The sequence below is a fragment of the Hypanus sabinus genome, chromosome X2 (assembly GCF_030144855.1).
Source record: "Hypanus sabinus isolate sHypSab1 chromosome X2, sHypSab1.hap1, whole genome shotgun sequence".
NCBI classification, from domain to species: domain Eukaryota; kingdom Metazoa; phylum Chordata; class Chondrichthyes; order Myliobatiformes; family Dasyatidae; genus Hypanus; species Hypanus sabinus.
The window spans coordinates 2,161,835-2,181,966 of NC_082739.1; the positions used below are offsets into that span (position 1 = coordinate 2,161,835).

Sequence of the window (20,132 nt, forward strand, 5' to 3'; positions counted from 1 at the left end):
TAAAGGGTGATTATAGTTAGAAAAGTGAAGAGCGCCTAAAAGGCAGATGTTTACGTCGCCATCTTGAAACTCCACCCCCAGCTTTTTTTTTACAGACAGTGTGATGTTTGCTTCCAGAATTTGCTGGTATTTAATTGAATTCATTCTTCCCTATACCAGTGAAATATTCCCTGTGCCACTGGCTGCAACGCAAGCTCAAAAGCATGATCGATCCACCCCCCCCGTGCTTAACAGTTGGAGAGATGTTCTTTTCATGAAATTCTGCACCCTTTTTTCTCCAAACATACCTTTGCTCATTGCGGCCAGAAAGTTCTATTTTAACGTCACAGTCCACAGGACTTGTTTCCAAAATGCATCAGGCTTGTTTAGATGTCCCTTTGCAAACTTCTGAAGCTGAATTTTGTGGTGACGATGCAGGAAAGGTTTTCTTCTGATGACTCTTCCATGAAGGTCATATTTGTGCAAGTGTCACTGCATAGTAGAACAGTGCACCACCACTCCAGAGTCTGCCAAATCTTCCTGAAGGTCTTTTACAGTCAAACGGGGGTTTTGATTTGCCTTTCTAGCAATCCTACGAGCAGTTCTCTCGGAAAGTTTTCTTGGTCTTCCAGACCTGAACTTGACCTCCACTGTTCCTGTTAACTGCCATTTCTTAATTACATTACGGACTAAGGAAACGGCTACCTGAAAATGCTTTGCTATCTTCTTATAGCCTTCTCCTGCTTTGTGGACATCATTTATTTTAATTTTCAGAGTGCTAGATAGCTGCTTAGAGGAGCCCATGGCTGCTGATTGTTGGGACAAGGTTTGAGGAGTCAGGGTATTTATAAAGGTTTGAAATTTGCATCACCTGGCCTTTCCTCACAATGACTGTGAACAAGCCATAGCCCTAACAAGCTAATTAAGGTCTGAGACCTTGGTAAAAGTTATCTGAGAGCTCAAATCTCTTGGGGTGCCCAGACTTTTGCATGGTGCTCCTTTCCTTTTTTTTCCCAACTCTAAAATTGTACAAAACAAAAATAATACACTAATCTTGCTTAAAATGTTGAAAAGAATGTTTCATTTTTAACTTTATGACTTTTGGAGATCAATTCATCTTCTACTCGCTTAACTATTCACAGCAACAGAAATTTTGACTGGAGTGCCCAAACTTTTGCATGCCACTGTAACTGTATCAATATGTTGAGTTAATTCATAAGTTTCTTAGTTATTGAATAGTTTCTGAAAGAGAAAGTAACTTGATTTAAGATTTTGATGGCATGTAATTGTTTTTGTTGGTTAATAAAGACAGTGAGCACCAGCTTGCAAATTGTTTTGTCTTTTATATTTTTATTGAAGCTTGTGCAATTAAGAACAGTGTTTGCATCACAGTCCTCTCTTTAGTTACCTGATGAGGTAACTGTAGCTTTTGGGCCAAGGACAGATGTCATCAGGTGGTGCCCAACCTTTATAGCGTTTCAACTCTTAACCACTACATTCTCCAGTTGGCGGGTCAGCACTGGTGGCCAAGTCACTGCCACTCTGCTCTTGACTTCTAGCTCAATTCCTCTTGCCTGCTCCATATCCAGCATGAGGCTCTTTCTGCTTCCTCCCCCATCCTGTGAGCTGCTTAGTTCTAGCTCTTTTCATCAAGGCCGAGCACAGACAGCAATCTCCATGCTGAACTTGCCAGGAACCCTCTACAGCTGATCTCCATGGTGCCATGTCTGCCATTCTTTGTCCCTGCACGCCTGGACAGTTGGTACTTCAGGGCCTTCTTCTTGTGAGCCTCCTCATATCCTTCCTCCCATAGTACAATGTCTGGTCAAAGTGTGGTTTGCACCACCTCTGGAAACAGCACCTTCCTCCCCACATCAACCTTCATCTCCTACGATTTGGCAGTTTGCAACAGATTGAATTTAGGCCTTTTTGATATGACTGGTGTGGCCCTCTCCTTGATGAAAATTACTGCCCTATTTGCCTCTCTGCCAGCTGATCTTTTTACAGTAAGTGATAATTGTAATTAGTAAAATAATTCCCTTTCATCTGAGATCACTCTTCTATAAAACATCAGTGTTTCTAACCAAAATTGACCGTGCTTGTTCCTATTCATGAATTGACATTTATTTTCACATTGATTGCTAGTATTTGTCCTCTGCACTTGAATTGTGCTTCTCAATGGAGTTCTCTAAAATCAAAAAGCATTTTAAAAACTGTATCTTCAGTTGTGCTTTCAGGTACTACTTAATTTTCTATAGCAACACACTCAAAATGCTGGAGAAACTCAGAAGGTCAGGCAGCATCTATGGGAATGAATAGATAGTTGACGTTTCGTGCTGAGATCCTTCTTCAGGACTGAGAAGGAGGGGAGAATTAATAAGAGTATCATTTTCTGCATAAAATATCTAATAAGCTACAAAATTTGAAAGATTTTTTGAAAGTGAATTGCAAAGACTGAATCCTTTAGTTTAGAAATATCAGGGAAGTAAGTTAAAAGGTTGTCACATAATTGAGAAAGAAACATAGAAACATAGAAAACCTACAGCACAATACAGGCCATTCGGCCCACAAAGTTGTGAAGAACATGTCCCTACCTCAGGAGTTACTAGGCTTCCCTATAGCCCTCTATTTTACTAAGCTCCATGTACCTATCCGAAAGCCTCTTAAAAGACCCTATTGTATCCGCATCCACCACCATTGCCGGCAGCCCATTCCATGTGCTCGCCACTCTCTGAGTAAAAAACTTACCCCTGACATCTCCTCTGTACCTACTCCCAAGCACCTTAAAGTTGTGTCCTCTTGTCGCAACCATTTCAGCCCTGGGAAAGAGCCTCTGACTATCCACACGATCAATGCCTCTTATCGTCTTGTACACCTCTATTAGGTCACCTCTCATCCTCCTTCGCTCCAAGGAGAAAAGGCCGAGTTCACTCAACCTATTCTCATAAGACATGCTACCCAATCCAGGCAACATCCTTGTAAATTTCCTCTGCACCCTTTCTATGGCTTCCACATCCTTCCTGTAGTAAGGCGACCAAACCTCAGCACAATACTCCAAGTGGGGTCTGACCATGGTCCTATGTAGCTGCAACATTACCTCTCGGCTCCTAAATTCAATTCCACGATTGATGAAGGCCAATACGCCATACACCTTCTTAACCACAGAGTCAACCTGAGCAGCTGCTTTGTGCGTCCTACGGACTCAGAAATCAGTATCCCTCTGATCCTGCACACTGCAAGAGTCTTACCATTAATTCTATATTCTGCTATCATATTTGACCTACCAAAATGAACCACTTCACACTTATCTGGTTTGAACTCCATCTGCCACTTCTCAGCCCAGTTTTGCATCCGCTGTTACCTCTGACAGACCTCCACACTATCCACAACACCTCCAACCTTTGTGTCATCAGCAAACTTACTAATCTATCCCTCCACTTCCTCATCCAGGTCATTTATAAAAATCAGGAAGAGTAAGGGTCCCAGAACAGATCCCTGAGGCACTCCACTGGTGACTGACCTCCATGCTGAATGTGACCCATCTATAACCACTCTTTGCCTTCCGTGGGCAAGCCAGTTCTGGATCCACAAAGCTATGTCCCCTTGGATGTCATGCCTCCTTACTTTCTCAAAAAGCCTTGCAATGGGGTACCTTATCAAATGCCTTGCTGAAATCCATATATACATCTACTGCTCTTCCTTCATCAATGTGTTTAGTTACATCCTCAAAAAATTCAATCAGGCTCGTAAGGCACGACCTGCCTTTGACAAAGCCATGCTGACTATTCCTACTCATGTCTCTCCAAATGTACATAAATCCTGCCTCTCAGGATCTTCTCTATCAACTTACCAACCACTGAAGTAAGGCTCACTGGTCTATAATTTCTTGGGCTATTTCCGCTCCCTTTCTTGAATAAAGGAGCAACATCTGCAACCTTTCAATCCTCCAGAACCTCTCTCGTCCCCATTGATGATGCAAAGATCATCGCCGGTGGCTCAGCAATCTCCAGCCTCGCTTCCCACAGTAGCCTGGGGTACATTTCGTCCGGTCTCGGGGACTTATCCAACTTGATGCTTTCCAAAAGCTTCAGAACATCCTCTTTGTTAATATCTATATGCTCAAGTTTTTTAGTCTGCTGCAAGTCATCCCTACAATCACTAAGATCCTTTTCCATGGTGAATACTGAAGTAAAGTATTTGTTAAGTACCTCTGCTGTTTCCTCCGGTTCCATACACAATTTCCCACTGTCACACTTGATAGGTCCTATTCTTTCACGTCTTATCCTCTTGCTCTTCACATACTTGCAGAATGCCTTGGGGTTTTCCTTAATTCTGCACACCAAGGCCTTCTCATGGCCCCTTCTGGCTCTCCTAATTTCCTTCTTAAGCTCCTTCCTAGTAGTCTTATAATCTTCTAGCTCTCTAACATTACCTCGCTCTCTGAACCTTTTGTAAGCTTTTCTTTTCTTCTTGACTAGATTTATTGCAGCCTTTGAACACCACAGTTCCTGTACCCTACCATAAATTCCTTGTCTCATTAGAACGTACCTATACAGGGCTCTACACAAATATCCCCTGAATATTTGCCACATTTCTTCCGTACTTTTCCCTGAGAACAAATGTTTCCAATTTAAGCCTCCAATTTCCTGCCTGAAATTCCCCTTACTCCAGTTAAACATTTTTTTTTAACTTGTCTGTTCCTATCTCTCTCCAATGTTATTGTAAAGGAGATAGAATTATGATCACTATCACCAAAATGCTCTCCCATTGAGAGATCTGACACCTGACCCTCCTATTGTGGGCTTATCTACATACTATGTCAAGAAACCTTCCTGAACACATCTAACAAACTCCACCCCATCTAAATCCCTCGCTGTAGGGAGATGCCAATCAATATTTGGGAAATTAAAATCTCCCATCACGACAACTATTATTATTCCACCTTTCCAGGATCTGTTTCTGTATTTGCTCCTCGATATCCCTGTTGCTATTGGGTGGTCTATAAAAAACACCCAGTAGTAGTATTGACCCCTTCCTGTTCCTAACCTCCACCCACAGAGACTCTGTAGGCAATCCCTCCATGGTGTCAACTTTTTCACACTATCTTTGATCAATAGTGCCACACCCCCACCTCTTTTGCCTTCCTCCCTGCCCTTTCTGAGACATCTAAAACCCAACACTTGAAGTAACCAAACCTGTCCCTGAGCCATCCAAGACTCTGTAATGTCCACAACATCATATCTCCAAGTACTGATTCACGTTCTCACTCCTTGCATTAAACTAGACACATCTCAAGCTTTCAGTCTGAGTGCGTCCCTTTTCTATCACCTGCCTATCTTCCCTCTCGCACTGTCTACAAGCTTTCTCTGTTTGTGAGCTAACCTTCTCTTCCCCAGTCTCTTCAGTTTGGTTCCCACCCCCCAACAATTCTACTTTAAACTCTCCCCAGTAGACTTAACAAGCCTCCCTGCTAGGATATTGGTCCTGTTGGGATTCAAGTGCAACCCTTCCTTTTTGTACAGGTCACACCTGCCTCAAAAGAGGTCCCAATGATTCAGCAATCTGAATCCCTGACCCCTGCTCCAATCCCTCAGCCATTTATTTATCCTCCACCTCATTCTATTCCTATTCTCACTGTTGTGTGGCATAGGCAGTAATCCAGAGATTACTACCTTGGCAGTCCTGCTTCTCAACTTCCTTCCTAACTCCCTGTAGTCTTTTTTCAGGACCTCCTCCCTTTTCCTGCCAATGTCATTGGTACCAATGTGTACCACGACCTCTGGCTGTTCTCCCTCCCACTGCAGGACATCTTGGATGCGAAGAAATATAATTACAGAAAACAACACCATTACAACTTTCCTTGTTGAAACTCTTGTGCAATATTTTCTAGTCATGCCACCTCTTATTCAGCATTCATATGACACTCATGTTTTAGCAACAGCTCTAACGTTCTACACCAAGAAAGTCGATTGCTCACTGGTTATGTTCTAGATTTGGCATAATCGTGTTCTCTTAAAATTAAAAACTATATATGGCGATGGGAATGATTCGTGCAAAGTTAAGATTCAGTTGCTACCAACTGGACGTTTTAACATGAAGTACTGCTTTCTGACCTAACTCCAGCAAGAGCTGATTTCTTGCTTGAGTTGATAATACAATTTGAGAATTTTTCATTCTGAAAAACCAACTTGGTAACAGAGCTGCGAAAGCTGAATATTTCAGAATAACCAAACAGGGAATGATATCAGCAGAGGTTGGACATGATTAAAGTTAGAAAATAAGAAGAATCAATGTATAAAATAGAATACATTGACAAGTGGCAGATGGAGTTCAACGCAGGTAAGTGTGAGGTGGTTCATTTGGGTAGGTCAGATGCAATGGCAGAATACAGCATTAATGACACGACTCTTGGGAGTGTGGAGGATCAGAGGGATCTTGGGGTCCGAGTCCATAGGACACTCAAAAGCTGCTACGCAGGATGACTCTGTGGTTAAGAAGGCATACGGAGCATTGGCCTACATCAATCATGGGAGCAAACGCGAGGAAATCTGTAGATGCTGGAAATTCAAACAACAACACACACAAAATGCTGGTGGAACACAGCAGGCCAGGCAGCATCTATAGGGAGAAGCGATGTCGACGTCTCGGCCTGAAATGTCGACAGCGCTTTTCCCTATAGCTGCTACCTGGCCTGCTGTGTTCCACCAGCCTTTTGTGTGTGTTATCAATCGTGGGATTGAGTTTAAAAGCTGAGAGGTAATGTTGCAGCTATATAGGACCCTGGTCAGACCCCATTTGGAGTACTGTACTCAATTCTGGTCGCCTCACTGCAGGAAGGATGTGGAAACCTTAGAAAGGGTGCAGAGGAGGTTTACAAGGATGTTGCCTGGATTGGGGAGCATGACTAATGAGAATAGGTTGAGTGAACTTGGCCTTTTCTCCTTGGAGTGACGGAGGATGAGAGGTGACCTGATGGAGGTGTACAAGATAATGAGCGGCATTGATTGTGTGGATAGTCAGAGGCTTTTTTCCAGGGCTGAAATGGCTAACACAAGAGGGCATAGTTGAAAGGCGCTTGGAGGTAGGTACAGAGGAGCTGTCAGGGGTAAGTTTATTACGCAGAGAGTGGTGATGCGTGGAATGAGCTGCCGGCGGCGGCGGTGGGGGCGGAAGCGATAGGGTCTTTTAAGAGACTCCTGGATGGATACATGGAGCTTAGGAAATAGAGGGCTATGGGTAAGCCCAGGTAGTTCTAAGGTAAGGACATGTTCGGCACAGCTTTGTATGCCAAAGGGCCTGTATTGTGCTGCAGGTTTTCTGTTTCTATTTTGTAGTCCTCCTCAGTCTAGACTGACATCTACATCATTTATTATTATACAGGCAGTCCCCCGGGTTATGTATGAGTTCTGTTCCTGAGTCCGTCTTTAAGTCGGATTTGTATGTAAGTCGGAACAAGTACATCTGGTATTACTTAGCGTCAGTTAGTCAAAAGTTTGTCTTAGTATATAGTATATATTTTACCTTTCTATGCATATAAAACACTTAAGAAACCTATGTTTTCCAATAATTAAACCACTGCGTTGCTTAGTAATAATTGTAGATTTCATTGGGGTAGGGCCTTTCACATGCTCCATTATTCTCACTTTATCCGTTATCCATTAAAATTGTTCTGATCATTGACTGACTGTAGCCTAATGCTTTTCCAATAACTGATGGTGTTTCACCTCTTTCCAAACGTTTTATTATTTCCACTTTATTTTCAATTGCGATCGCTTCCCGTCAATTGAACAGAAACACTGTGGGCAGCAGGTCCTGAGCTCTGATGGCTCCCAAGGTCCGTTGGGTCCTAAGGACCACCGCACTGTGACAGGTTAAATGGGACAATGTGCTAGGTTTGGGTATTTGATTCGCCACAATATTCCGCGTGGGAATTTAAACTGGAGGTGACAGTGTTCTTTTTTTACGAGGTCGAGTTGCAAGCTCGACATCAACCCGGCACGGAAGTGGTCTGTCACTGCATCAAACTCGGGAAACTCCGTTCTCGAGCTCGGCACTGATCTCACTGCGCCACCAGCCAACCACAACGGAGGTGGGGTGTGGGGCGGGGTCAGGGTGAATCTTACTAAGAAAAATTTAAACCAAATACAAAGTTAAACATTCAACACAGTGACAACGGCAACAACTTAAAATAGCGGATGCGTCGCGATCTGACTTAAAATGGCGGACGGGATTTTCCTTCCTCAGTGCGTAAGTGCAAGTTGTCCGTAAGTCAGATGCTCGTAACTCGGGGACTACCTGTATTGTAATTTGTCCTCTACTGTGCCTGTTGTTTTGTTTATTAATTATTGTACTTCCTTGCACTGTTTTGTGCACTTTATGTAGTCCTGTGCAGGGCTGTAGTCTAGTGCAGTTTTTATGTTGTTTTACGTAGTCTAGTGTAGCCTTCTGTTGTCTCATATAGTCTAGTGTAGTTTTGTGTTGTTTCATGTAGCACTAGGGTCCTGGAGGAACGTTGTTTCGTTTTTACTGTGTACTGTACCAGCAGTTTATAGTCGAAATGACAATAAACTTGACTTGATTTGGTATTGAGCATTTGTGCACTATTCTTTTAAAAAAAGGTATCATCTGAAAATTCAGAAAGTTTGTTTCTGACTCATAGGGTTTAAATTATTAATGGGAATGGTAAAACTCAATGCATTTCCCACTGTGAATGACTACCCTGTCTTCCATCTTGAAGCCCATGAGAAATTCATTCTGCTGCTTGTTTTATGGCTTTGCATTCTCCAATATTACTTATAGACCTATCATGGTGTATTTTATGAAATCTATGTGCTTTATTGATATCCAGGCCTGAGCCTGTCCTAATCCAGGTTTTCAACCGGGAACATTGACAATTCCTTTCCCACACAGCGGCTCCTTGATCAAGTCACTGAATTCCTTTGGCATATTGTTTAATTTTATCAGTACCTACTTTGTTTTACTGTCTTCATTTGAAACAAATTTTTTTCTTTTTGAAATTGATGCTGACTATTCATAATTTTTTTTCCAGTTGTTCTTCAATTATCACCTTTAATAGGAATTCCATTATTTTTCAATGCAGTATTAAACTGACTGGTTTAGATTCTCTGGATCTGTTCTCTCTCCATAAATGTAGGTATCATGTTGGCTTGTTTTTTGGCACTACATCTTTTCATAAAGATTTATTAGGTATGTGTAGTAAAAACTCTTATCTTTTTCCTAGATTCTCTAGTTAAAATTGCAGTGGGTGAAATTCCCCCTGTATGCTTTTTGACTCACTTCCTCAATTTGCATAATTCTTTCACCTACCTTGCGTAGCCTTATGTTAGTGGTCACCAACCTTTTTAAGCCCAAGATCCCCTACCTTGGCCTTAATGAAAGGCAAGATCGATCCCAGATCGATTAGTTATATGCATGTGCACCGGGGCAGAAAAGACCGGAAGTAAAACCCCACAACCCGGAAGTAGAAATAATGTATAAACACCAGGGGTACCCACCCCTTTTTTTGCTCCGCAGACCTGTTTAATAATAACAATATTCTTGTGGACTGGCCGACGGGGTGGCGGGGGGGGGGGGGGGGGGTTGTTAAACATGACCGGAATACAGCGATACTCGAAGCAGATTCCTTATGTCCAGTCTATTCTGCAATTTAGTTTTCGTGGCTCTCGGCATTTAGTTGCTGTTCCGCTTGCTCACGTTTTTTTTTTCTGCTGAAAAATCTCAACGGGTTGTCTTTAAGTGCAGGGTGCTTGGACTCAAGGTGCCGAAGCAGTTTTGAGTGCTTTATTGCCTCATTAGACAGCCTCCTGCCTGCCCACCACCAGTCGCCTTGGCCAGGTGCAGCTGGTCATGGGTGGGGTGAGAGGACAAAGTCAGGGCCGGAGGTCCCCATGGCAGTTGCAGTCTGGAAAGAGTGACCGAGTGAGGAGTGCGACAGGACATGCGCCCGCCCCCCCCCCCTCACCCCGGTAGGATCTATCGGCCGACAAAAGTTTGTTTCAGTAGATCGCAGCGCGATAGCTGCTCTGCTACTTATGAAACCCTGAGCCTGAATTAGGTCGTCTGCGAATATTTTAGCACAGGGTTCTCCACGAGCATTCAGTGTGCTGAAAAGGTTTAGAGGGGACCCATCTGTCCGCGCTCCAGGCCAGTAGCAATGGCGCTTCTTGCCGGCCACACGAGGCCAACCAGTGATCCCTGTTGCAAGGGTATCACTGCGTTTAGGTGACTGATGACCTTGCGTGGGTTCAAGTTTAACAGTGGTCGTGCCAGGGAATGAGGAAAGGTGCAGCTGACTCATATCGTTTCCTTGCGGCCCGGTAGTTGGGGACCACTGAATTACACAGTGTAGTGCATGGCGGGGAAGCTACACGCATGCGCACTGGGCAGAGAGAACAGAACTAAAATCCCACAACCCGGAAACAATCTCTCAACAGTATTTGTGTATTTATTTATTTTTTTTTTCGCGATCTACTGGGAAAGTCTCGAAGATTGACCAGTTGATTGCGATCGATGGGTTGGCGACCACTACCTTATATAGTTTATGCCTTTTAATGTGACTGATCCTCAAGTCTTTGTATGGAATCTATTTTTTGTCTTCCTTTTCACTGCTATTAAATTATCCCTTATAATTATTGCTGATCCTCTTCTTTCTCCTTCTGTATATTTTCTAATGTGCTATGCCCAACAATGTCTAATTCCATTTCCGATTTTTCTGCTGTTATTGTTGGGTTCTCCCTGACACATGATTGATTTTAGCTTCTCTTTTTCATTAGAGGCCCTGAAGAACTGAGAAGGATGATTTGACATGTATTGAGTAAGGGGAAGAATATAAGTAACGTGAAAGTTGAGGATGATATACGAGCCTGGGGAGTGTTTAGATAATAAGTCTACAGGTGACACAAGTGTCAATAAAGCTTACAATAATAAGTATACTGGTATGAGGTGGATTGATATGGTGTGTCTGTAGTTACCAATGATGGGAAGGATGTGAAGTTAGAAGCTCAGATTGAAGAGAATGTGGTGGAATTCGATTTAGCAGGGCCTGACTGATATGTGGAATTTGTGACTGGATTTAAAGGGTAGCACTTAGATGAAAAGAATGCTGCTAGAAATGGATCATTGGAGAGCATTGAAAGATGCTTTGGTTGTACTATGAAGTCAACAAACAGGAGTTAGTTCTACTGATTCACAGTAGAGGGGCAGTGGAGGAATGCTTGACCATAACAAAGAATTCATAAATATGAGAAATTGCAGTGTGATGAAACGGGGACAATGCACTTTAGTTAATGATGCATAGTGTAACTTCTGTTGAAATTAATTTAGTACCATAACAAGGGTGGAACGTTGATTGGAGACATTTACACAAGGAGTTGAAACGAAGACCACGGATGTATGTTATGTTTGGAGAATTTGGAAAGGACAAGAAAATTAGAAATGGGGTCATGTTCAGAACTACAGAGGCCAGGTGGAAAATTTGGTAGAGTTTCAATAGAATGGAGCATGAGGTTCAGATGTCTCCTGAAGAAATACCCCTTGGGTTTGAAAGGGAGGAAAATCCAAGAAGTAAATTAAAAATATTTAGAAATAGAACCTTGGGAGATGGTTGCTTTTCTTAGGTTGGGAAGTAGAATGCAGCAGAAGGAATTAAATTGGTGATAATAAACTTTGTGACAAATAAACCTTTGTACAAACTTGCAACATGTATGGGCTGAATCTAAGGCATAGACGAAGGATCTAGAAAAGAATTTGAAGTGATCCTAAATGATAGCAATCCTACATTTATGAATGATCCTGTAGAATTGAGTGGCTTTATCAAAAGAGAATGATGTGCAAATGTATTTTCTGATCTAGACAAATTTCATAATGTAGGCTATATTGGTGTTGAGGTAAGTACTTACAAATTGTGCTTCTTGGACTTGAGGGAATGCCTTCATAAAATTGTAACTTCCTTTACATTTTACAGTTAAAATCATTTTTAAAATCCAGAATCAAATGCACACTGCATTAACAAAAATTTAATATAATTGATAGCGGATGGACCTTGCTTTCAGATTTTGTGAATTTCCATGCAATTCAATTTTGTAGCAATTTGTAGATTTACTAAAACATAAACTTTTACAGCTATCACTTTATTCATCTCTTGGCAGAGCATCAGTCTGTCGGTACATCCTACCCTTTGATTTATTTTACCAGTTTAGTATTTCATGTAAAAGTGAAATATTTCCCAGACTGATATCATCAGATCCTATTTTGTAACATCTGGAATGCTTTGAATTTGGAATCATATAAACCTAGCAATATAGGAACAAGAATAAACCATTGTACCCATTTGAGAGTCTGCTCTTGATTAGATCGTGACTAATCTTGACCACAAATCTGATTTCTTGCTTTAGTCCAAATTTTCGATAACTACACTTAATAGAAATGTGTCTCTGAACCATAAAGCTCGAGTTGTTGGCGCTGATAGGTTTTGAAATGCTACTACCTTGGAGTGAAAGTGCACACCCTGATGATGCTGCTGAATGACTGAGGTCTCATTGGAAAACTGTATTCTTGTGACACTGAACTCAATGCCCAATTTTAGCAGTGCATTTTTGAAAGTAGTGTTTGAAAAAGAAAGAAATATTTGTATTGAGGAAAAAAAGAAGAGCTGCTGGAAATACGCAATGGGTCAGGCAACATTTGGGAGGGAAATGGACAGGCAATGTTTTGGGTCGAGGCCCTTCACCTAGACTAAAGGTATCCCTGGACTGATCCTGCTCAGACACCAACTCTCTCATCTCCATTCATGGACAGAGCAGCCCTTTCAGACAAGGTAATGTCTCACCTTGTCTACCTTATTTGATGCTCTTGATGTGGCCTCCTCTACATCGATAATATGAAGTCCAATCTAGGTGACTGCTTTGCTTAGCAGCTGTGTTCTGTCTGCAGTGAAACAGAAAACCTACAGCCCACAAAGCTGTGCCAAACATGTCACAACATAGTTTTTTTCACAACTATCATAAAACTGATCAGTGTATGAACGGTCAATCAGTACTGCGTGTACTCATCTTGAAAGCTGTGTATGATATTCTGAAAGAAAATTATATATTCTGCTTGGTTGCCATTAATTGTTAGCATGGAATTTTCTGGTTGGGTTAAAAAGGAAATTCCTCCAAGAAGGCCCTATGAATGGAGGTGTGGGGTGAGACATTTGAAGGGCTGAATGTATAATCTTAAAGGGCCATTTCATTCCTGTGACTCTCCCTCCAAGAAGTCTATCACTTCATGGTCTCCCTCCAACTTGTACTTTGTCCTAACTTAAATGCTGTCATTGTTCATTTATTGTTGCTTGCTTAAGAATCTGTACATTCTACAGTTGGTAGCAGCATAGGAGCAAGGAATGCAGCAGTTCAGGGAGAAAGCCATGAATCTTGTTAAAGTGGCAATATCCTTCTCAAGCTAACTATGAATAACTACTAAATTCAGCTATTCTGAAGTCTCTCATAGTGAATTAATTTGGGAAAACTAAATTTCCAATACTACTTTGTCAAAAATGTGCATTAAACTCAAGTCTGCATAGCTGCATGTTTGGTATTGTTGTAGTTTTCCTCTGTTTAAATGTATATAATATCCTTAAGGAAAACATCCCATTAATTGTAGATTCCCAGTTCTTCTGCTTGCTGTAAATGTTGCATTTGAAATCCTACCAGGAGATATGATGGCTCAGTCTGGCAAAGGGAGACCGTTTACTGTTTGCTTTTTCTCTCCTAGCCTAAACTGAGCTGTCTAGGTTCTGGCATCTCAGCTTGTTGCAATCTGAATGAAAAAATCCATTTGGTCTTGTGTTGAACATGATTTCTGTTGTTAGAGGCAATGGTCTTTTCAGGAGACAGCATGGTCCTTTAAAATTATACATAGTATTTTACTTTGAACCAATAAAACTACTGAAATCGTGTTTGTGTGCTAATTATAATTGGCTTTTCTAAAATATGTATTAGATACGATGGACTTGCCTTCAAGCTAATGAATTGTTCCTATTCTCTGCATTAATTTTTTCATGTTGATTAAAACAAAAATATCTGTTAGTTGTTCAGGGAAATAATGCAGTGGTGCATAAAAAAAAGTATATAGCTTTTGGTCTTAATAAATTTACCAAAGACTAATTTTTATATGATTGTTGTTTAGTATCATCACAGTTACTGACAGAAAGATGTGAGGTGTCACTTGCTGCAGCTGTTGTTTAATTCATGTACCTGACACTGTGCCTCCTTTCCCTCTTATTTTTCAAAAATGTAGATCACCTTGTGGCCCATGGACGAATGGCAGAGAAGGAAGCCAGAAAGAAATTCAAGCAAATTGTTGCAGCTGTCCATTTTTGTCACTGTCGAAACATTGTACATAGAGATCTAAAGGCTGAAAACTTACTCCTGGATGCTAACCTTAACATAAAGATTGCAGGTACATAGATTTTAATTTGCCATTGTTTGTAAACTACTAAATTTGATATGAATTAGTTTGCATGGATTGAAACATTTGAATCAGAGCATTGAATGGTCAGCACACAATACAAATGTATCACAAACATGAGAAAATCTGCTGGAGATCCAAACCAACATACACAAAATGCCAGAGGAACTCAGTAGGCCAAGCAGCATCTATGGAAAGGCTTAAATTGTCAATGTTTCGGGCTAAGACCCCTCATCAGGACTGGAAAGAAAGAGGAGAAGTCAGTGTAAGAAGGTGAGGGGTGGGAGAGGAGTAAGAAGTACAAGGTGGTAGGTGATAGGTGAAACCGGGAGAGGGGGAGGGGGTAAAGTAAGGAGCTGGGAAATTGATTGGTAATAGAGATGCAGGACTGGAGAAACGGGAATCTGATAGGCAAGGACGGAAGACATGGAAGAAAGGTTGTGATTGGCAGGTAAGAAGATCAGGTGAGAGAGGGAAACGAGAATGAGGAATAGTGAAGGAAAGGGGGCAATTACCGGAAGTTTGAGAAATTGATGTTTTTGCCATCAGGTTGGAGGCTACCCAGAAGCAATTTAAGGTGTTGCTCCTCCAACCTGAGTGTGGCCTCATCACGACAGTAGAGGAGGCTATAGACTGATATGTCGGAATGGGAAGTAGAATTGAAATAAGTGGCTACTGGGAGATCCTGCTTTTTGTGGTGTAGGTGTTTGATGAAGCGATCTCCCAATTGACATCAGGTCTCACTTAATGTACAGGAGGCCACACCAGAAGCACCAAGCACAGACAATGACCCCAACAGACACACAGGTGAAGTGTTGCCTCACCTGGAAGGACTGTTCAGGGCCTTGAATGGTAGTGAGGGAGGAGGTGTAGGGGCAGGTGTGGCACTTGTTCCACTTGTAAGGAGGGAAATCAGTGAGGAGGGATGAATGGACAAGGGTTTCATACAGAGAGCAGTCCCTGTGGATAGCAGAAAGTGGGACGGGGGAGTGGAGGGAAAGATGTGCTAGGTGGTGGGATCCCATTGGAGGTGGCAGAAGTTACGGAGAAATATGTGCTGGACGTGGAGGCTGATGAGGTGGTCGGTGAGGACAAGAGGAACCCTATCCCTGGTAGGGTGGCGGGAGGATGGGGTAAGAGCAGACATGTGTGAAATGGAAGAGGTGTGAGTGAGGGCAGCATTGATGGTGGAGGAAGGGAAGCCCTTTCTTTAAAGAAGTAGGATATCTCATTAGCTCTTGAATGAAAAGCCTCATCCTGAGAGCAGATGCGGCAGAGACGGAGGAACTGAGGAAGGAGATGATATCTTTACAAATGACAGGGTGGGGTGAGGAATAATCCAGGTCGTCGTGAGAATCATTGGGTTTATAGAAGTAGCCTCTATCTTTTATAAGCCCACTGATGCTCACAGGTTTTAGTGCAGGGTTTCCTAACCTGGGGTCCATGGACCCTTTGCTTAATGTTATTGGTCCATGACACAAAAAAGGGTTGGGAATCCCTGCTTTAGTGCATATTTTGCGTTTTTGATTGGTATAAGAAGAACCCTATGAGAGCTTAGAAAATGAAGGATTATAATTACTGCAGTAACTTGGATGATTTCATTAACAGCGAGCACAAATGCTACACTAATCTATTTTAATTTGTACTTCCAGACACAAAGCATTGCTTTTACCTTAGTGGTTGATTTTATTTTCACCCCTGATCAATGTTTCTTTAGAAATGAAATCAATTGCTCAGATTTTTTAACTCGCTGCTTTGTTTGGATAGCACCTTGATTTAGATATTTGGTTGAAATAGACCAGGTAGAATTTGTGCAAGTATGCATCTTAAGGATAATTTGACATTCTTTATTAATAATCTTAAAATTGAAGCCTTCATTCAATAAGAATTGCTGTGAAACCTGTGCTAATGTTTTGAATTGGCAGCAGATCGGCATGCATCTTGCTCACAGTAACCTTGAGCTGAGCCTGGCTCCACTGTTCCATAAAACAGACCTTCATTCTTATAAACTGTTTTGGCTTAGCTTGTAGCCAAATGTTCTAAATTCTGTTGGCAGAATGTGATAGTTCTTGCCAGGCCTGTTAAAGCAGACTGTTAATTCATAATATTTTACATGCCTTTAAATCCTTTAAATCATTTTTAATTAATTTCCTGTTAACGCCAGTTTTCCTGTTAACATCAATTTTAACTAATAATATGTAGCTTAGCTCTTTGTTAACCTTTTACATGTTTGAATAGTATTTGAAATTTTCTTGACTTGCTCTGTTTTGTGCTCTCTTTCCACCCCTTCCCTATTTTCTATTGGCCTTTGATGTTGGTAAACAAAATATAATGAGAAGAAATTTTAAGATTATGACAAATATACACGAGTGAAGTGAAAATTTCATTGGAGTATAACTGAAGATAACATAAGCTCTAAAATGCTTTGATGTTTTAATGGTATTAAAACATCATCCTGTTGTCCTTGTGCCCATGAAGAATTCACTCTTCAGTTGTGTAGTTCTCAGATCAGCATTGTTTCTTTGCATGCTGTTGTATTGACATGTTGCCAGGACTTGCACTTGTAGATGCAAACTCATCATTAAAGGGACATCCTCGCAACATAACCAGCATTTGGAAGATTGGTTGATTGCCGAGCTTGGCAAAATGTTTGCACGTGTTTCAGCTCCAATCGAGAAGCCATCATCAGTGTGCAATTGAGGGTATTTTCTCCTCAGAATGCCTGCTTATATACTCTGGGGTCCGAATGGATATTGATTAGACCCCGGAGGAGTATATAAGCCGGCACTCTGAAGAGACAACATCCTCAACTGTGCACTGATGATGGCTTCTCGATTGGAGCCAAAGCATCTGCAATCATTTTGCTAAGCTTGGTGATCAACCCAACTCTCAAGTAGCCAGCCCAAGCTACCAATATTTCACAATATTTCAAATGACTAGCTTTTTCTACCTGCTGGAGGATGACACTATTTAAGAATGCCCTGTACAGTAGTTTAGGTCACAGAAATTTAGCCTCAAGGATCTCACAAATCACTACTAAATATTTTGAAATACAGAACAAAAGTTCCCTCTTTCAGAGTTCACGTGAGGGGGAGAAACAATATAACAGAAACGATAAATTTTATCAGTTTTAATCAAGGGTTTGCACTATGGAAAATTACGATATGAACAGCTTTTTAGGAGTGCAACTCTGTAACATGGGGATTCACTGTATTCCCAAGACATCAGAGGGATGAATAGGAAAATGCTTCACATTATCAGTTGTAATTGTTTCCAACATTTCCTTTTTGTTTGAGTTCAGATTTCCAGTGCTGGCATTTTCAATTTCACTCTTATCAGAGTTTGTGTGAGGTTGCAGGAGGATATCTACTTAGATATTGTAACCTAGAAAAGTGCACAGGCCCTGTAGACTCTGAGTAGATAAGCTCTTCACTGACTCTTGCTGCTTGGCCTCTATAATGTCTTTTATGCCTACAGCCCATCCCCATGCATACCACCAAGAGAAGTATTAGATGGAGAAAAAACTCAGGAAATTAGTTTGGAGTGTAGAAATATTGAATATGATAAGGAGGCTCAATGTTAAGAGCAAACAGTAGGGCAGTGAAGTGTCTTGGAGCAGTCTGGCAAAATATGCTGTTGAATGTTGTCTCTTCATATAGCGGGGGAAATGGAATTATTTAAAACTGGTTATTCTCTGAGGAAGCAGGAGCTATTTTGTTACAGTTCCCGGTTCACACCAACCTGCTATGCTGCTAATTTATACTTCAAGCTCCATGTAATTGAGAATGGCTGCATACTGTGGGTTGGAATAGGTTATACCAGAAATTTTCATTGCATGTTCAATGCTTCTTCATTAACTTGGACCTGCAGAAGCTGGAAATGACAATTGTGGGTTTGACCTGTCAGTTGGTGTAATGATGGTTATAGGTTTGTAAAGGACATTCAGTTTGCACCTGTAGCCAGCTAGCAAATTGTACCACTTTTTGTACATGGTTCTATCAGTGAAGAGTGTAAAACATAGAACGTTGCAGCATAGAACAGATTTTGTGGCCCATTAAATCTGTGCTGACCTCTGTGCTCATGCCATCTTCTTGCACATGATTCTTATCCCTCTGGTCTCTTCCTGTTCATGCGTCTATCTAAATGCAACTTAAAGATTGTCATCATGTTTGCTTCTATCACCTTCTTTGGCAGCACATTCCAGGCACCTACCACTTTCTGTAAAATAAAAACTTGCCTTACAGATTTTCTTTAAGCTTTCCCCCTCTGATCTTAAACTCTCTAGTATTTGGCATTTTCAGCTGGAAAAGAACTATCTACCCTATCTGTGTGTCTCTCATATTTTTATATATTTCTATCAGGTTACCCCTCAGCCTCCAAAGCTCTAGAGAAATCATAAAATATAGAACAGTATAGACCCTTCAGTCTACTATATTATGCTAACCTTTTAACCTACTCCAAGATCAATCTAACCCTTCCCTCCCACATAACCCATCAGTTTTCTGTCATCCATATGTGTATCTTCGAGTCTCTTAAATCGCCCAATGCATCTGCTTCTACTACTGTGGTTTATTTCATTTTATGCAAAAAGAAAAAATGTTTCCCAACACTATCATGAGCTCTTTGTACTGTATAGGTTTGCCATGTTTTTGAGGTGATAAAAATTTCAAAGTGATTGTTTTCCATCATGTGCTGCCCAATGTATTTGTTTCCCTTGAAATCTATTGCTTAGCTGGAAAGGTTTGCTTTCAATTACAAATATAACTTAGAAGCAGCAAGCCACTATTAGCCTTTAGTGGACAAAAGGTAAAGTTGGCATTGTAAGACAAAGAAATATTTTAAGTGTTAGAGATTCTGTTTATGAAACTTGTATAGATAGTTTTTGAGCTCAAAATTCTATTTAAAATAATTGTTAATATTCATATTTTCACTGATGGCAGGTATCCACAATGCTATGCTAACTTTAGAAAACTTGATCTACAGGTACTCAATGTCACTCACTAATCCAAGCTTTTATGCCCCTGTACCATTCCAAGATTTTTGTATTGATAATCACTAGGTGCAGATTTACACTTTTGTGAGGAAATGTGTAAATTCTGCTGGCAGGATTGTGCATGCATGAATGGAATGCACTAAAATTATTCCTGGATCAGTTTTACATTTTCGTAGTTGCCATTATTGTAGACTGGGTGGTTGGTGGAGTATGTTTTAAACTTCATTTTCATCTTTATGGAAACTCTCTGATAACTGTGGAACTTTCCTGAATTATAAATTGTGTGTCTATTTTTTTTTGGCATGTTTCTTTTTAAAGACCAAGCTGTTTTACTTTTCATGAAAATCCAGGCTCAAGAGATTCAAATATGTTCCTACATATATGCATGCAGTTATGAGTAATTACATTCATTGGGATAAAGAAAAGGAAATTTAATAACATCCCTCTGTTCTGAAAGTATTTGCAGTGTACAGAGAATTTTTATTTTCTATGAACCCTGAGCATTCCATAAATAGCTACTGTAATGCCTATAAATCACAATATTGTATTTACTTTTCTATTTTGTTCATGGTTAGAACTGTCTGTTGGCACATAGTTGTTTTCTTTTTGCTCAAGGTTAAATTTCAAGCTACTTTGATATCAGCAAATAACTTCAAATTATTAGTTCTTTAAATAATAGTGTATCACAGAT

General features: G+C 40.9%; 1 protein-coding gene across 2 annotated transcripts in view; it reads left to right on the forward strand.

Annotated features, from left to right (window-relative positions):
• Positions 1 to 20,132, forward strand: part of sik3 (SIK family kinase 3) — a 361,914-nt gene that overhangs the window by 197,226 nt on the left and 144,556 nt on the right. For both annotated transcript variants that reach the window (XM_059956807.1, XM_059956806.1), the window contains exon 4: positions 14,278 to 14,439. In XM_059956807.1, coding sequence (XP_059812790.1) covers positions 14,278 to 14,439 — 162 coding nt within the window. The remainder of the gene's footprint in view (positions 1 to 14,277; positions 14,440 to 20,132) is intronic.